Genomic DNA, 15,263 nt, shown 5'->3' on the forward strand with positions numbered 1-15,263 from the left:
TTAATGAGTGTATTGTCACAACAACATTGTAACGGGTAAAACAGTAGGCTAACTTTTATGATTACCTGTTACTGAAAAAAGTAGTGCCGTTATTTAGTTAGCATGTTGAAGTTGTAAGCCTGAATCTGAGAGGTTTGTTTCTGCTGTATCTCACATAATCTCACTCAGTAAAAACTAAGCTGGTAAAATCACCATGGCAACCTCTGAAGGCAGGCTGACACACAGGTAGACGGTAACGTGATGTAGTGTAACGTTAGCTGGTAGCAAAATGCAGCGGATTTTTTAAAACTTTGTAATTTTGTTGTTTTATAAAAATTATTAACATTTACTGTTATGATGTTAACAGGAAAGTCTCACCTGCAAAAAGCCGGTACTAGTGTAGGAAATGGTTACTGATTATCAGTTATTAATTATAGGTTTAATAGGTTTAACAGTGAAACATCCACTTAGTGATTGGTTGCACATCCTGAATGTTGAGCTCCATAATCTTACAAGCAGAATCCACTGGTTAAGAAAATACACATTTATTGACACCAGATCAGTTATAACTTTCTGAAACAGCATTACAAATAGATTTTCTCTGGAAATTCAGATTCATCCTCTGCAACAATACTGTGCTGTATAATTCCTCAACATGTGTAGTAAAAAAAAAAAAAAGAAAAAAGAAGTAGCTTCAAAAACCATCTTGTTCAAAACACTTCCCAGTTATACCATGATAAGTAAAGTCACATGTGAGTAATTATAAGTGACAGTTCCAGTGAAAACTGTAATGAGAAAATGATTAGAGTTGAGTTAATACGATACAAAACCAGGTTTTTAGGTATAAAACACAGGAGGTGGAAGTCACACCAACTGTAGCTTTCCTTTTTTCAGAAATTCATGATTACTTAGATTTTTGTGTTTTATAACTCAAGACGATGAAAATATGACAAAATTAAAGAACTACCACACTTATAATAATGAGTTGGAAATTATTATAATTTAAAATGACAGACAGCTCAGCCTTTGCTCGTACAAAGCAGCCGACAGTTGCACTTGGCCTCATGTGATATTGCAACGTAGGTTATTATTATGAGACTGAAAACTACAAATACTGACAGTGAACAACCGTAGCCCATAGCAACCAGAGCTCAGTAGCGGTCGTAATGAGGCCTCTGGTAGTGGGAGTTGTATCCCTGGTTGGACCGGGGGGGTCCGGACTGGTAGCCGCTGCCGTGGCCGCGGTAACGGTCTCGGTCTCTGTCGTGGTGCTGATCTCGGTCTCGGTCTCCTCTCCAGCCGCGGTCCCGGTCGCCCCCCCAGCCTCGGCCCCCTCCGCCCCCCCACCCGCGGCCTCCCCGGCGGTCCTGGTACCTAGAGACAGACAGAGAGTTTCACCTTCTGGTTATCGTCGGTGGTAGAGCTGCTGTACGGTGGCCCAGAGGCAGTGGTGTAGTGTAATGCAAACACCAGAAATACACAAACAATCAATGTACGTTTAAATTAGGCGTACATTTTTGAAAGATTATAGAGAAATTTCTGGAAAAAAGTGATACAATTTCTCACAAAAAGTTGAAACATTTCGAAAAAAAAAGTGGTAAGATTTTTTTTTAAATAAACAAAAAAGTTTAACATTTCTAAAAAAAAAAAGTGGTAAGATTTTTTTTTAAATAAACAAAAAAGTTTAACATTTTTTTAGAAAAAAGTGGTAAAAATTTCTAAAAAAAAAATAGTAAAAATTTTTTTTTAATTGAGAAAAAATAGTAAAATTTTGAGGGAAAAAAATAGTAGAATTTCTCAAAAGAATTCTAGAAAAAGTGGTAAGATTTTGCAAGAAAATTTAGAAAAAATGTGGTAAAATTTCTCAAAAAATTATAGAGAAATGTGGCAAAATTTCTCTCTCTCAAAAAAAACACAATTTTTTTCCAAGTGCAGGAAACACTGTATGTTGTAAATCTCTGGGCAGGGCTATTATGGGCTGGCGTTGCTAACGGGAGGAGTGCAGAGAGTCTTCTACTGCAATTAAAGTACTTAGGGGCTATTTGTAGATCATACAACCCCACTTTAAAAAAAATGATACTATCCCTTTAAGTAAGCGTTTCACTTTAGCTTTTTCTACTTTGGGCTTTATATTTGTGTTCTTCTTTTCCATCGAGTTGTGTGTGCTCTATAAATAAATAAATGAAGTCATCACCTGTCGCGGCCTCGCTGGTTTCCTCCGGCGCGGCCCCTCCAGTCCTCCACCAGTGGCGGAGCGTCGGCCGGACGCTTCACGTACTCCTGGAACTCCGGGTCTTCTGACGAGAACCTGTGGGAGAACAGCTCCTCGTACTTCTGCAGCGTCTCTGTGATCTCCGTCATCCTGTGGCCACAAACAACAACTGTCACTAATAATGATAATGAAGTAAGATTATTATTTCATTAATTACCTGTTTTATTCATTCACACAGCACTTTTCTTAAAAGGGACAACGAGGAGTTTCTCCATCGGCAGAACGAAAAATTCCGCGACAATAAAAAAGTCTCACGTTAATGTGGATGAATCTACGTTACCACTTGTTAATGGCTCCATTTTCCATAAATCTATGGTTTTGTCTCTATGGTTATTTTGTTATTATTAGTGGTGGTGGAAATGCTGGACGAGCCGACCAACGTTTCTTTACTTTAGGTTTCGTGGCGAGTCATGAGAATAACGCCGCCGAATCACCGTTTATGGTGGGAACTACGACGGTATGTGATCGTCTTCCAACCTCTGACTTTAATTCTTGATGAATGAAAACATGAGTCTGTCTTGCACCGGTCAAAGAATTTCACGGTGCGGAGGCTCATAAATGTAGTGAGAAAACACTTCGCTTTTCCAAAACTCCTCGTTGTCCCTTTAACAAAGTTACAAAGAGCTTCACTAAACAATAAAAAACTACAAATAACTCAACACACTGAGCCTTAAAGTTAATGTGACGTCATGATAATTAACCCTGAGGCACGTCGCCTATTTCACTAATGTAATAAGACATTAAGACGGTGGTTTAACGACTCCTGTGGTTCCAGACAGAGCAGCTTTTATTAAAACTATTAAAACTATTATTATTACTACTACTACATCCTGTGTTTGCATGAAGCTAAAGCCCTAAAATGAGATTTAAAACCTGGTCTCACTCATCAGGAGTTAGGAGGTTCTTGATGTAGTTGGGACTGGATCAAGGGTGTTTATTGGTTTAAAATATACAAAGACAGTGAGTGCACATTAATTAACATTTCTGTGAACATGCCGGTTTAGCCAAGTTGGCTAATTTTCAGCCGTAGTCTCTGGTCATTATTGGTCAAGCCCATATTCTGCTCAGAAACAGAATGAAAAGAAACTATTTTATTTAATAGTTGGTTCATCAGATAAAAGGAGAAAAACCAACTGTCCAGAGGAGGAAACAGTCACATCAGTGAGTTAACAAGTGGTTTATAGTTTTCTCGTGGCTACAGAGGTAAAGTTAGAGGAGGAGCCAGAGAGTAAATGTTCGTAGGATTTAGATCTGAGAACTGATCGGCTTTTCTCTACATCTCTATATTAATGAGGAGGTGTTGTGTTGTGTTGTGTTCATAGCTGCCTGAATCACAAATTGTGTCATTAGTTCAGCTGCCTGGTAGGAAATAGCCATCTACACAGTGTTGTGTTATGACAAATTAATAATAATTGGAAGAAATACATAAGAGTAGTTAATAATCGCCGCAATTGATTAACTGTTACTAACATGGGAATGCCCAAATAAAGAGGTAAATGATTGTCCTTTTATCAGATTTTACAACCTTCCTCCGCATTAGGACACAGACACACTGACTTTTACTGCTGGATCATGTAGGGTTTTAAAAGTTAATAACCAGTGGTGTGCTCTAATTTGTTGTAATGGGTTTAATCCTAATGTTTTTAGGTTGGTTCACTGTTCATACCAGTATCACATGGACTATTAAAGAGCTTTGTTGTAGTCGTGGATATAACGTTACTGAATTATTAATGCATTTTCAGTGGGTTTACTGCGTATCCCTGGATATTACATAGACTACAACACTGTTAATAATAATAATAATCTTTAAATTTAACAGGTAAACAGCGGATGGAGGCGTTAATCAGTGTAATATAATCTGGTTGTGTGGATTCTGTCAGTTGTGTTTTGAGCTAAAGATGCTAACGTGGCTAAAGTCTCTGTTTACTCTGGTTTAATTACAATAAAATAATTATACTAAAATACAAACAACTCATAAAAAACACAATTAAATCATTTATAAACATTAACTCCATGAAAACAACCCGACACGACCTTTAAACGCTGTTAAAGTCCAGATATACGCATGTTTACCTGACGCTTCCGTTAATCCTTCAGCTCTGCTGCAGCACCGTGCGTCGCTGAATCTCTTCCCCCCGGAAACAACGCGGCGCCGCTGCTGCTGTTAAAGGTTCCGGCGGCGCACACACCTGCCGCTGATTGATTGATGGCTGGCTGGTTAGAAACACGACACACAACAAGCAAAGTCGCTGTTAAATCCTTTCATAACCGTGTTCTTAAAAACATAAAATAAAGTGAAGTTACAGAAAGAGCAGCGGAACTAATAAATGGCGTAACGATTTAGGAGAAAGTGCCAACTCTACTGGGAGGGAGCCTGGAACATGTAAGTGCACGTGAAATGAGAAAAGCTGTTTGCGTTGTTGGTTGTTTCTCGTTCTCGTTGTGTTTTATTTTTATTATTTTTATATTATTTTATAGGCTAGGTTATAGGCTAAATAAAGATAGATATGGATTGTGTGCGTGGTTGCAGCCATGCAGGTCCGCAGTTTGGCAAGGCAAGGCAAGGGAATTTTATTTGTATAGCCCGTTTTTTACAAGCAGTTTGTCTCAAAGGGCTTTACATGGCATCGTAACAACATCCTCTGTCCTTAGACCCTCACATCCACTGAGGAAAAACTCCATGGAAAACCCTTTTAACAGGGAAATCCGCACCGACACCGACCGCAGATAGAAAGGAAAGGCAGCACAGCACAGACCATAGACTGTAGGCAGTAGGCACAGACAGGTTTATAAAAAGGAGTGGGAGGGCGGCAGCGGCTCTGGCTGTGGCTCTGGTTGGTAGAAGCAGGTGAAGCCGCTCAGTGTCGCTGCTCTGAAACACTGAAACACGACTCCACTCCTCCGCCGCCGCTGGGGAGGAAGAAGAGAAGAGAAGAGAAGAGAAGAGAAGAGAAGTGTGCGCAGCGCAGCGCAGCGCAGCGAGAGAAGCGAAGCAGCGAAACATTAAAGTGAAGTGACGGACTGAGGGAGCATCGAGCATCGAGCCTGGAGATCTGGGATTTACTAAACAAGCAGCGGCTGAAAACTTCCTGAAAGGAGCGAGTCAGTCCGACTGACGATCCGGAGAGTCGAGTTGAGCCGCTCTGCTCTCACATTTCACTTCGCTCACAGACACAGACACAGACACAGACACAGACGGAGCTGAACTCTGTGGATCACTGACCGTCTGTGGACTTTGACTGCGCTTCTTCTTTTTATTTTTCCTTGGTGTTTTTCCTCACAGCCTCATTCACCGGGAGTTGGTTCCTGTCAGTCCGCGGCGATGGGGTGAGTAGAGTAGAGAGAGTAGAGACTCATGATGATGATGATGATGATGATGATGATGACACCTGCACCGGCAGAACCGACCGACCGCTCAGCTCAGCGTGTGTTAATATATGTGTGTTAGTATTATGTGTGTTAGTGTGTGTGCGGTGGAAACACGGTGGCAGAAATACCTCCACTACACTACACAACCAACCGTCTCTGGATGAATTAGATTAAAGGCCAATTATCGCTGCTTCCTTCCTGTGCGCGCTGTGGGAAACTGAGCAGGATTTACAACATTTTATTTTATTCTAGGCTACACGAGCCTCGGATTATTTTATTTGGCTGTGAAAAGGTTTTTTATTTTATTTTATTAAGACGCGACTGACTCTGGAGCTTCTTCATGTGAGCACTCTCTCTCTCTCTCTCTTTTACGTCTTTTAATTATATTGATTGATTGATTTATGAAATATAACAGTGTTAAATCTGTGCTGGTGTAGCCTATTGGAGACTTGGTTTCCTCCTTATCGGTGTGTGTGTGTGTGTGTGGTGAGCAGAGAGAGAGATATGGAGGTGTCAGAGTCAACACTGCCCACTAATAAGGAGCCATGGTACTTCTGGGAGTGTGTGTGTGTGTTTCTGTGTGTGTGTGTGTGTGTGTGTGTGTGTGTGTTTACAGGCTACAGAATATTATTGTGCCTCCATAGTCGCTGCTGCTGCTGTGGTGTGGTGTGAAGTGAATGTGTTCTTCCATATAGTTATGCAATCCTGAGCTCTGTCCTCATCCACACAGTGAAGTGACAGCTCTGAGGTTTCTCCCTCAAGTTCCTGCTCCTGTTTGAATGAATGGATGTTTGTTAACTGACTGAGTTAATAACAGTGTGATGATAACAGCTAATTTAGTGTATTATTATTATTATTATTATTAATTCATTTCCTGAATAGTTTACATAGACTTCTGTTCTGCTTCCATGTGTGGCATCTATTATCTAGAAACGAGTGAAAACATCTGAGGCATGTGAGTAATGAGCAGCATGAATGTTGAGTAATCGGTGAAGAGGATCGAACACTCCCTCCCTGGTCCTCTTGTCTTTTAGTTTTAATGCGTAAGGAACCAGTTGAACAGACCCGATGACTCCTCCACTCTCACACTCCTCCACACTCACCTGACAGGTTTTGAGGGCTGAGACGTCAGCGGTTGTTGTGTCATGAAACTGAACTGGTCGTGTGCTGTAGGTCCAGTCCAAGTCACACCTACCTACCTACACACACACACACTGGCACTGATCTGGTTTCAGCCAGAACTGTGCCAACCTGTAGTATCACCTGACTGCAACATCCAGTCCAGTCCAGCTGCTTGTTATTATAGCCTCGAAATCAATTATTGTAATCGTTGTGGTTGAAAAATATCTGATCACATCTTGTTCAGAGTTTGTTTTAGATAGATAGATAGATAGATAGATAGATAGATAGATAGATAGATAGATAGATAGATACTTTATTGATCCCAAGCTGGGAGATTACAGTACAGCAGCAGCATTACACAGACACACAGTGGCGATAACAACATATAGTATAAGAACATAAAGAATAAGATTATAAAAACTATAACTATACATAATAAAATAGCAAAATATAAAGAACAAATTATACATAATAAAATAGCAATAGCAAATAAAATAGAATGTAATGTACAAAAGTATATACAACAGAATTGGCAGTGTTTATTTTAGTGCAAAGTAAAAAAAAAAGTGCGATGTCTCTAACTGTGTAGAAAATAAAGTGCGCACTATCATTTCAAAATCGTGTTGTCATAGATTATAGATCATGGAGGAGGAGGACAGTTGACAAACAGGAAGTCGTTATTTTGGAGCCTCTATTAATCAAGGAAGAAATAAAAATAAAAAAAGTTGTGAAGACTTTTCAGTTAATGTTTGAAAGATGATTTCATCACTGATTGGATCGATAGATTATATGAAACGGTCATTTAAGGTGTTATAAAAGTAGGCTAGTGCACACAAACACACAAACACGCTACAGTTGTTCAGGCCAGATATTGACCCATCTACTGATATCAGACAGTCAAACTACTAAAATATTGCTGGAAGCTTCAGACCAACACACAGAGATTAGATAAGAGATGTTTTTATTGATGAATACTTATTATAATCAATACGACCTTGGACGTCACAGTGTTGATGCTGCTCAACACTGAGGACAGAACTGGACCAACAAGCCTTTAAACACTCCACATCGAATAATTTAGACTTTTTCAAACATCCACTACTCAGGCTTATTTTCACCTAGAGACTCCGTTTAAACTTTAAAATGTAGACACACGTGTCGTTTATTTATGTGGTTTTCCGCGTCTTGATAGGAATTATAGTTTTTGATCAATCACTGTTTAATGACCATGATCATTTTAGGAGAAATGTTGAGATTATAATGGGTGTGTATTGCGCGGAATGTTCCGGCTAGAGTGGGTGACATCATCAGCTAGAGTGGGAGAAGTTGTCTGAAACTTTTCTCTTTCCACGCTGCTCACGGCCTTAATTTACACTCTACACACGTGATTTTTTTCCACAGTTGTAGACAAACTTGTTCTCTCTCTAACAATGTGCTCAACAAAGCAGAGAGACTTACAGAATTTAAACCGTGAGCCTCTGAGTGCGGCCAGGTCCCTCCCTGCTCCTCATTGACTCCAATACGAATTTTAGAGATAATTTCCCCAAGAAAAGCAGAAGCGTCTCTTTCTTTTAGTTCACAAGGGTTTGTAAAATATTTACTGTAGAAACACCAAAATCATATCAAAGCGTTCGGGAAGTCCTTACGACGACCACGGTCTGCTTCTTCTTCTGATAGGAGCTGCTGATCTGTCACAATAAGCCCAAATGTGAGACCAGCGCAGAGGCAGAAAATCAACCTGGAGTCTGTCTGTCGTCATGGTAACAACGGTAACACAGAGAGAGTTAATCAGTGATGTCATTAAATGGCTCATTATACAGGAGACAAAGGAAAAAACACCAAAATACTAATTTGAGAAGCTGGAACAGTTTTCATTTATTCTATAAAGAACACAAATAAAAGAAGAATTGTTACCGATCAATTTTCTGACAAGTGACTCATCAACAGAACATTTCTCAGACTTCAGCTAATGATGATTATAACGATGTCGTTGTTCAGCCCACCAGTCGTCAACAAATTCACTTCCTATAATGAGTCCAAACTAACAAAGTGAAACTAGAAAAGAAGTTAATTTAAAGTTTCTCAAACGACTCAGACTGAACTGAGTTCATTTGTGTTTAATTGTGCGAGTGATCACGTCCTGATTTCAACATGTCGTTTCCCTAAGTGATCAGTCAATATTGATCAGTGTGAGACTATGGATCGGTTAGAGTGTTTTTTTTTCCTTTCTTTTTTTTCCCAGGGATTTGTGTCCCATTGTGCCTGAAGCTCTGAGCTGCTAAATGGAGTTATAGATTAACTATTAGTCACAACACACACACACTCTAACAATAACGCTCTCTATCTGTCCTCGTATCAGGTCCTTGATCTATTACTACCTTCTTAACCTAGTTGACACATTTATTATTGATCACTAGTTCATTCACATATGGTTTACATAGGTAGATCAATACTGTATCCTAACAGTGTGTTTGTGCAGTGCTCTTTACTCAATATCTTACTAAGAATATTTGTCTTATTTCTGGTCAAAATGTAATTTCTTGTCAAAACAAATCTCATTATACTTAAAATAAGACTCGTCATATAAAAAGTAGCTTGTTTTTTAGACACTTTTTACTTCTTTCAAGCATATTTTCACTTGGAATAAGTTGAAATATCTGATTGTGGAGCGAGTTTTTCTTCCTTATTACAAGCACAAAAAAACCTGCTTTCATTGACAGATTTTTCTACCGTTTTCAAGTGAAAATTTGTTTGAAACAAGTGAAAATGATCTAAAAACAAGTCAAGTTTTAGGCAATAAGTCTTATTTTAAGTGGAAAGAGTTTAGTTTTGACTAGAAATGACATTTTGACAAGAAATAAGACAAATATTCTTGGAAAGGTTTTGAGTTTTTGCAGTGTATAAAGTAGCCTAAATCTCCTATAAATCAATATTCTTGAATTTAAAGAGGATTTTCTGATAATAATCGAGAAGAAAGTGATGATTCCTCTGTTTTTAAGTTCTTAAGCTTATGAGCTGTGACTCCAAAATAAAGCTCTCTCTCTCACACACACACACACACACACACACACACACCAGTGCAATCAGCATATTGCTATTTAAAGTCCATAGTGGTGCAGCATGGGAGCAGCTAACCCTAACACATGGATAGATGATAATCTTCAGGCCGGCCAGAGCACGGCGGCTCCCTGGCTTAGCCCTCATTGATTAGGCTGTGACATGTGACGTGGTCGCGGCTCTCTTGGCTGCCGAGCAGGACAGTCGGCCTAAACCTAATCCCACTGTGAGCTCTCTGTCTGTCAGCGGCTGTGGGGAGGGAGGGGGAGGGAGGGGGGAGTGGAGGTGTGACAGCCAGGAGAGGGGGGGAGAGGGGGGGAGGAAGGTCTCACTGTTAACCTTCAGATGACACTTCAATTTTTACAACCTGGACAAAAATGTTGTTTACCTACAGTGAGAGACATTTAACATCAGTTACTCCTAAAATATTTGTGATACATAATACACTGCAAAAACTCAAAATCTTACCAAGAATATTTGTATTATTTCTAGTCAAAATGTCTCATTTCTAGTCAAAACAAATCTAATTCTACTTAAAATAAGACTCATCACATAAAAAGTAGCTTGTTTTTAGACACTTTTTACTTCTTTCATGGATATTTTCACTTGAAATAAGTAGAAAAATCTGATAGTGGAGCAAGTTTTTCTTCCTTATTACAAAGACAACAAACTTACTTTCACTGGCAGATTTTTCTACTTATTTCAAGTGAAAATTAGTTTGAAACAAGTGGAAATTATCTGAAAACAAGTTAATTTTAAGGCGATGAGTCTCATTTTAAGTGGAAAGAGATTAGCTTTGACTAGAAATGAGACATTTTGACAAGAAATAAGACAAATATTCTTGGTAAGATTTTGAGTTTTTACAGTGTAAGGCTGGGTCTTGACTAAACTTGTGATACACGTGATAAAAAGAGATATCCAAAAAATCCTCTCCTGTAAAAACTTCTGACTCTAATATGTCAACAAAATAAAACAAGAATTTTGAAAGTAGCTTTATCCATTGTTCAGATTTCTGTTTTGGAAATATATGCAAATTAGCGCATATTTCATTAGATATTGCCCCATTTACGCATTTAAACATACAATTTGACAAAACTTGTAATGCAAAAAATATTTGTCTTAGTGTAAGTGATAAACTTGGGAAGTTTCATGGCGATATCTGTTTGTTAAAATTTTTTTTTTACCTTAAAATACATTAAAAAACCCATAGGCGGAGGTGGACATTTTTGTCCACTTGAAGGGTCATGGATGTTGTTAAAATTCATTCAAAAATTAGACTTTCATTCTGAAATTCAGGACATCCAGAGTTTCCCCAAAGATACACCTCCTCGCCAAAAATCAGGCCCCAGTGACCTTTCATTTGACCTGGGGGGAATTGGGAAAGTGGTGACACAAATGTCCAGTGGTAAAAGCAGGGTTAAAGAATGAAGGGGTAGAGGAGCGGGGACAGACTGACGGCGGATTGGACGTCTCCTCGGCAGATGGTGGAGGCCTCGGCGGCCATCTGCTGCCACGCTGAGACTTCCTCACTTCCTCCTTTCCCCCCTCAGATTGAGTTTTGGCTCGGCGTCCTCCCGCCTCAGTGTGGCGGAGAGGAAACCCGCTGCGGTCGCCGGTTTGAGTCTGGCGTGCTGCCTTCAGGTGCATCATGGGACTCTCTGTCTCCGTCAGTCGTAGCAGTTGAAGTGGACGCAGAACAAACGGCGGTGAGATTAAACACAGAGTTTACAGTTTATGCAAAATCTTACCAAGAATATTTGTCTTATTTCTAATAAAAATGTCATTTCTAGTCAAAACAAATCTCATTCTACTTAAAATAAGACTCATCATATAAAAAGTAGCTTGTTTTTGACACTTTTTACTTCTTTCAAGCATATTTTCACTTGAAATAAGTAGAAAACTCAGACAGTGGAGCAAGTTTTTCTTCCTTATTACAAGCACAAAAAACTTGCTTTCACTGGCAGATTTTTCTACTTATTTCAATTGAAAATTAGTTTGAAACAAGTGAAAATGATATAAAAACAAGTAAATTTTTAGGTGATGAGTCTTATTTTAAGTGGAAAGAGATTAGTTTTGACTAGAAATGAGACATTTTGACAAGTAATAAGACAAATATTCTTGGAAAGATTTTGAGTTTTTGCAGTGTAGTCCACTAGCTGGTTATATTTATTATCCTTCGCCTCAGTATTTAGCTCAGTGAGTCTCTGCTGGACAAATGAAGACAAAACATCTCCAGTCAAATGATTTAAGGGATAGAAATTAATAATTTAAAAGGGGAAATTAAAACTGCAGATTTCCTCCTCGTTTAAATCAAACTATCTAGAAGATAAATGAGTTTTATGCACAACAGCATAAAGCAGCGATCTGCTGAAGTTGCAGATAAGTTATCAAACTAGTTTTTTGGTGAAATACGTGAAGAATAAGCTAAAGTCATTTAAAGATAAGAAAGATAGAGAGATAGAGCTGCTCCATACCACACATATTCCAATAAAACTATTTAAAATGCTTATAAAATATAGGATGAAAGACCAATAACATAAAATACAATACAATAATCAGAAAAACACAGATAAAATATACTATATAAACTCTGCTTTAAAACTTTAAAGGGATAGTTCACTCAAAATTGAAATTTCACTCATTATCTCCTCCCCCTCATGTGGACTAAGGGCTGGGAGAAGTTTCAGAGTCCTCCGTGGCTTCTCTGAGTTACAGCGGGGCTCCGTGCAGCACTGCATGTCCATATGACGGTTGAGAACGGAGCTCACTTTTCTTCGTCCAAAAAGACACACCAAAAAACATCCAAATACCTCCATAGTGCTCGTCTGTAATGTCCCTCTTGTATTGAAGCCCCGACATGAGAAATTGTTCTGAAAAAAATTAAATAAGTCTATATTTTAAGCTTGTTTGTAGCGGAAGCTCCCAGTGTCTCAGTTCACTGCTTTGCCTGTGTCAGTGCAAATCTCACTGGGAGCTTCCGCTACAAACAAGCTTAAAATATAGACTTATTTAATTTTTTTCAGAACAATTTCTCATGTCGGGGCTTCAATACAAGAGGGACATTACAGACGAGCACTATGGAGGTATTTGGATGTTTTTTGGTGTGTCTTTTTGGACGAAGAAAAGTGAGCTCCGTTCTCAACCGTCATATGGACATGCAGTGCTGCACGGAGCCCCGCTGTAACTCAGAGAAGCCACGGAGGACTCTGAAACTTCTCCCAGCCCTTAGTCCACATGAGGGGGAGGAGATAATGAGTTGAAATTTGAATTTTGAGTGAACTATCCCTTTAATGACATTTAAAAAAAACATTCACAGGAAGTCGCTGTAAAACTGCGATGACGACGACGACAACAGACCAGACTATAAATTGACGAGTTTAAGCCTCACAGTGTTTGAGTATCAGACTCAGCAGAGATCCACAATACCCCCACACACACACACACACACACACAAACACACACACACACACACACACACACACACACACACACACACACACACACACACACACACACACGCCTCCCCCTCCTGACATCATTAGTGGAGCAGTGTGTTTATTGCGATAAAAGCCCAGGTGGTGTTGTAGCGATGATCCCACTGAGCTCCGACTGAAGCAGCTCAGTAACAACCAGCGCTCTGATCAGCTTCTCCTGCACCATGACAACGCAGCTTATGAAACTCTCTCTCTCTTTTTCTTTTTTTTGTAATTCACTTTTTATTGCTTTTTTTTGTAATAACAGTGCAACAAAAGGACCAACATTAAGATTAAGATTAAAACGGCCTTATTGTCATTGAAAGAATTCAACGAAATTTAGGTTTCTGCCCTGCTGTGGTAAAACATATCACATATAATAACACAAGACAAGATAAATATAAAAAACACATAGAAACATAAAGGACATGAGAAGGATATTGCACAGTGGAGGGCAGAGATTGCGCTATCTGGCTCTCTCTAGGCTGCTGTTCAGCTCTTCAATGGCTCAGGAGTAAAAACTGTTCTGAAATCTTAAACCTGAATGAATGTGAAATTAAATTCAGTAAATTCATGCAAAACCTCTGATGCACGTTGCCTTCAGGGACAGTTTTTCATCATCAGTCTCTGTATTTCCCTCTAAAACAACTCTGTCTGGTAACGTTGTGTTATTATCTCATAGCGTGGTGAATGTGCAGCTCACAACTTGTCCACCAGAGCGTTGTGGAGTTGTTGGATTGTGTATTTGATGAGTTTGATGAGGGAAACCAAGAAATCCCATAATGAGCCTCCGTAGCGTAGCTCTGAGCAGCTCACGACTCTGCTCCGCCGTTCTTAAAGCAGCTTGCACCGACAAAGGTAACAAACCTATACTGCTATGACTATAGGGATTATGGTAATGAGCCAATTTGCCAAAATGTTGAACTATCCCTTTAAAGGTGATGAACCTACTGCTATGATGACTATGGGTTTTGGTGAGAGGAGGATCTGACTAAATGTTGAACTGTCCCTTTATCATACAGAATCTCTCTCGACTCCTTAACTCTCATCCCACAACATATCAGATGTTTGTCACAGTCGAAACATGACATAGAAATCCATCAACACTGCTTCTTCAATTAATCTAGTGTGAGATACATCCCATAATTTCACAAAAACCTCCTCCCTATTGTTCAGCCTGAGAACGATCCTCCCTGTTGTTATTCTAACGCCGAACATACGTCGATACATGGGCGCGGCGCTGAGACAAACCTGTCCTGAATACTTTGTCGATGATGAATAATAATAATATTTAGGGCTGTTTTCGACTAAGGATTTTCATAGTCGAATCTGATTCGTCAGATTTTGCCATAGTCGACTGATCGTCGAACCTTTTTTTTTTTTTTTTTTTTTAGATAGCAGCAAATTTGCGACTTTTTCCGTTTCAAACAAAAGAGATAAAACACCCCAAAAATATGGTAGGTGTAAAACAAATACCTTTATTTATTTTCCACACTTTGGATGATTTTTAGTAGCCATTGTGAGCCAGGGTATGCGTTTATGTTACGTTGCCCTGGACAACGCTCCTTTTGCTCGGACTGTGAGTGGCAAATCAAACATCCCTCAACGTGATGAAGGATAGCGGTGGTCGTGGACACAGAGAAACCGGGTAAAACATGTAGTATCAAAACAAACGGAGGTCAGAAGGACTCGACAATCCGTAGGCTACATTACGTTAATCAATCCTGTAACACACGCTGTGTGACCGCGGCACCGGCAGAGAGACAGACAGGCTGCAGAGGGACGAGATTACAGCTGTGACTCCCGACACTGATGGTGCGTTCATGACAACTCGGAAGTCGGAAAAAAACAAGTTCCTCTTCTGAAAAACTCTGACATGTCAAACTTTAGGATGTGTTAGAGACTAATTCATCTGTCTAACCATCAGAACTATTGACACTTGAAACGGTAAACACAGCTGATCCATCGAAAAAAAAAAAAATCACCGCTGG

General features: G+C 39.4%; 2 protein-coding genes across 5 annotated transcripts in view; one reads left to right on the top strand and one right to left on the bottom strand.

Moving 5' to 3' along the window:
- Positions 1-508: 508 nt before the first annotated feature.
- LOC146989382 (RNA guanine-N7 methyltransferase activating subunit-like) lies at positions 509-5,686 on the bottom strand. 2 transcript variants are annotated; one of them, XM_085804957.1, is made up of 4 exons: positions 5,475-5,686; positions 4,325-4,465; positions 2,174-2,341; positions 509-1,353 (listed from the first exon to the last, which is right to left on the bottom strand). In XM_085804957.1, exons 3-4 carry the CDS (start codon positions 2,338-2,340, stop codon positions 1,131-1,133), a joined length of 390 nt encoding a protein of 129 aa, XP_085661083.1. In that variant the 5' UTR covers position 2,341; positions 4,325-4,465; positions 5,475-5,686; the 3' UTR covers positions 509-1,130. The 2 variants fall into 2 exon arrangements, with proteins under 2 accessions (XP_085661083.1, XP_085661091.1); XM_085804965.1 differs by having other exon boundaries at positions 4,325-4,461; positions 5,475-5,671.
- The window catches only part of homer2 (homer scaffold protein 2), a 63,188-nt gene continuing 52,384 nt past the window's right edge, over positions 4,460-15,263 (top strand). The window contains exon 1 of one of the 3 annotated variants that reach the window (XM_085804938.1): positions 4,460-4,634. In XM_085804938.1, coding sequence (XP_085661064.1) covers positions 4,633-4,634 — 2 coding nt within the window. In that variant the 5' untranslated portion in view covers positions 4,460-4,632. Of the gene's footprint in view, positions 4,635-5,213; positions 5,579-5,941; positions 5,963-15,263 lie in introns of those variants that run through there. The other 2 variants (XM_085804930.1, XM_085804945.1) reach the window with 2 other exon arrangements.

This window comes from Trachurus japonicus, chromosome 3 (assembly GCF_045865225.1).
Source record: "Trachurus japonicus isolate A0001 chromosome 3, Traja_1.0".
NCBI lineage: Eukaryota > Metazoa > Chordata > Actinopteri > Carangiformes > Carangidae > Trachurus > Trachurus japonicus.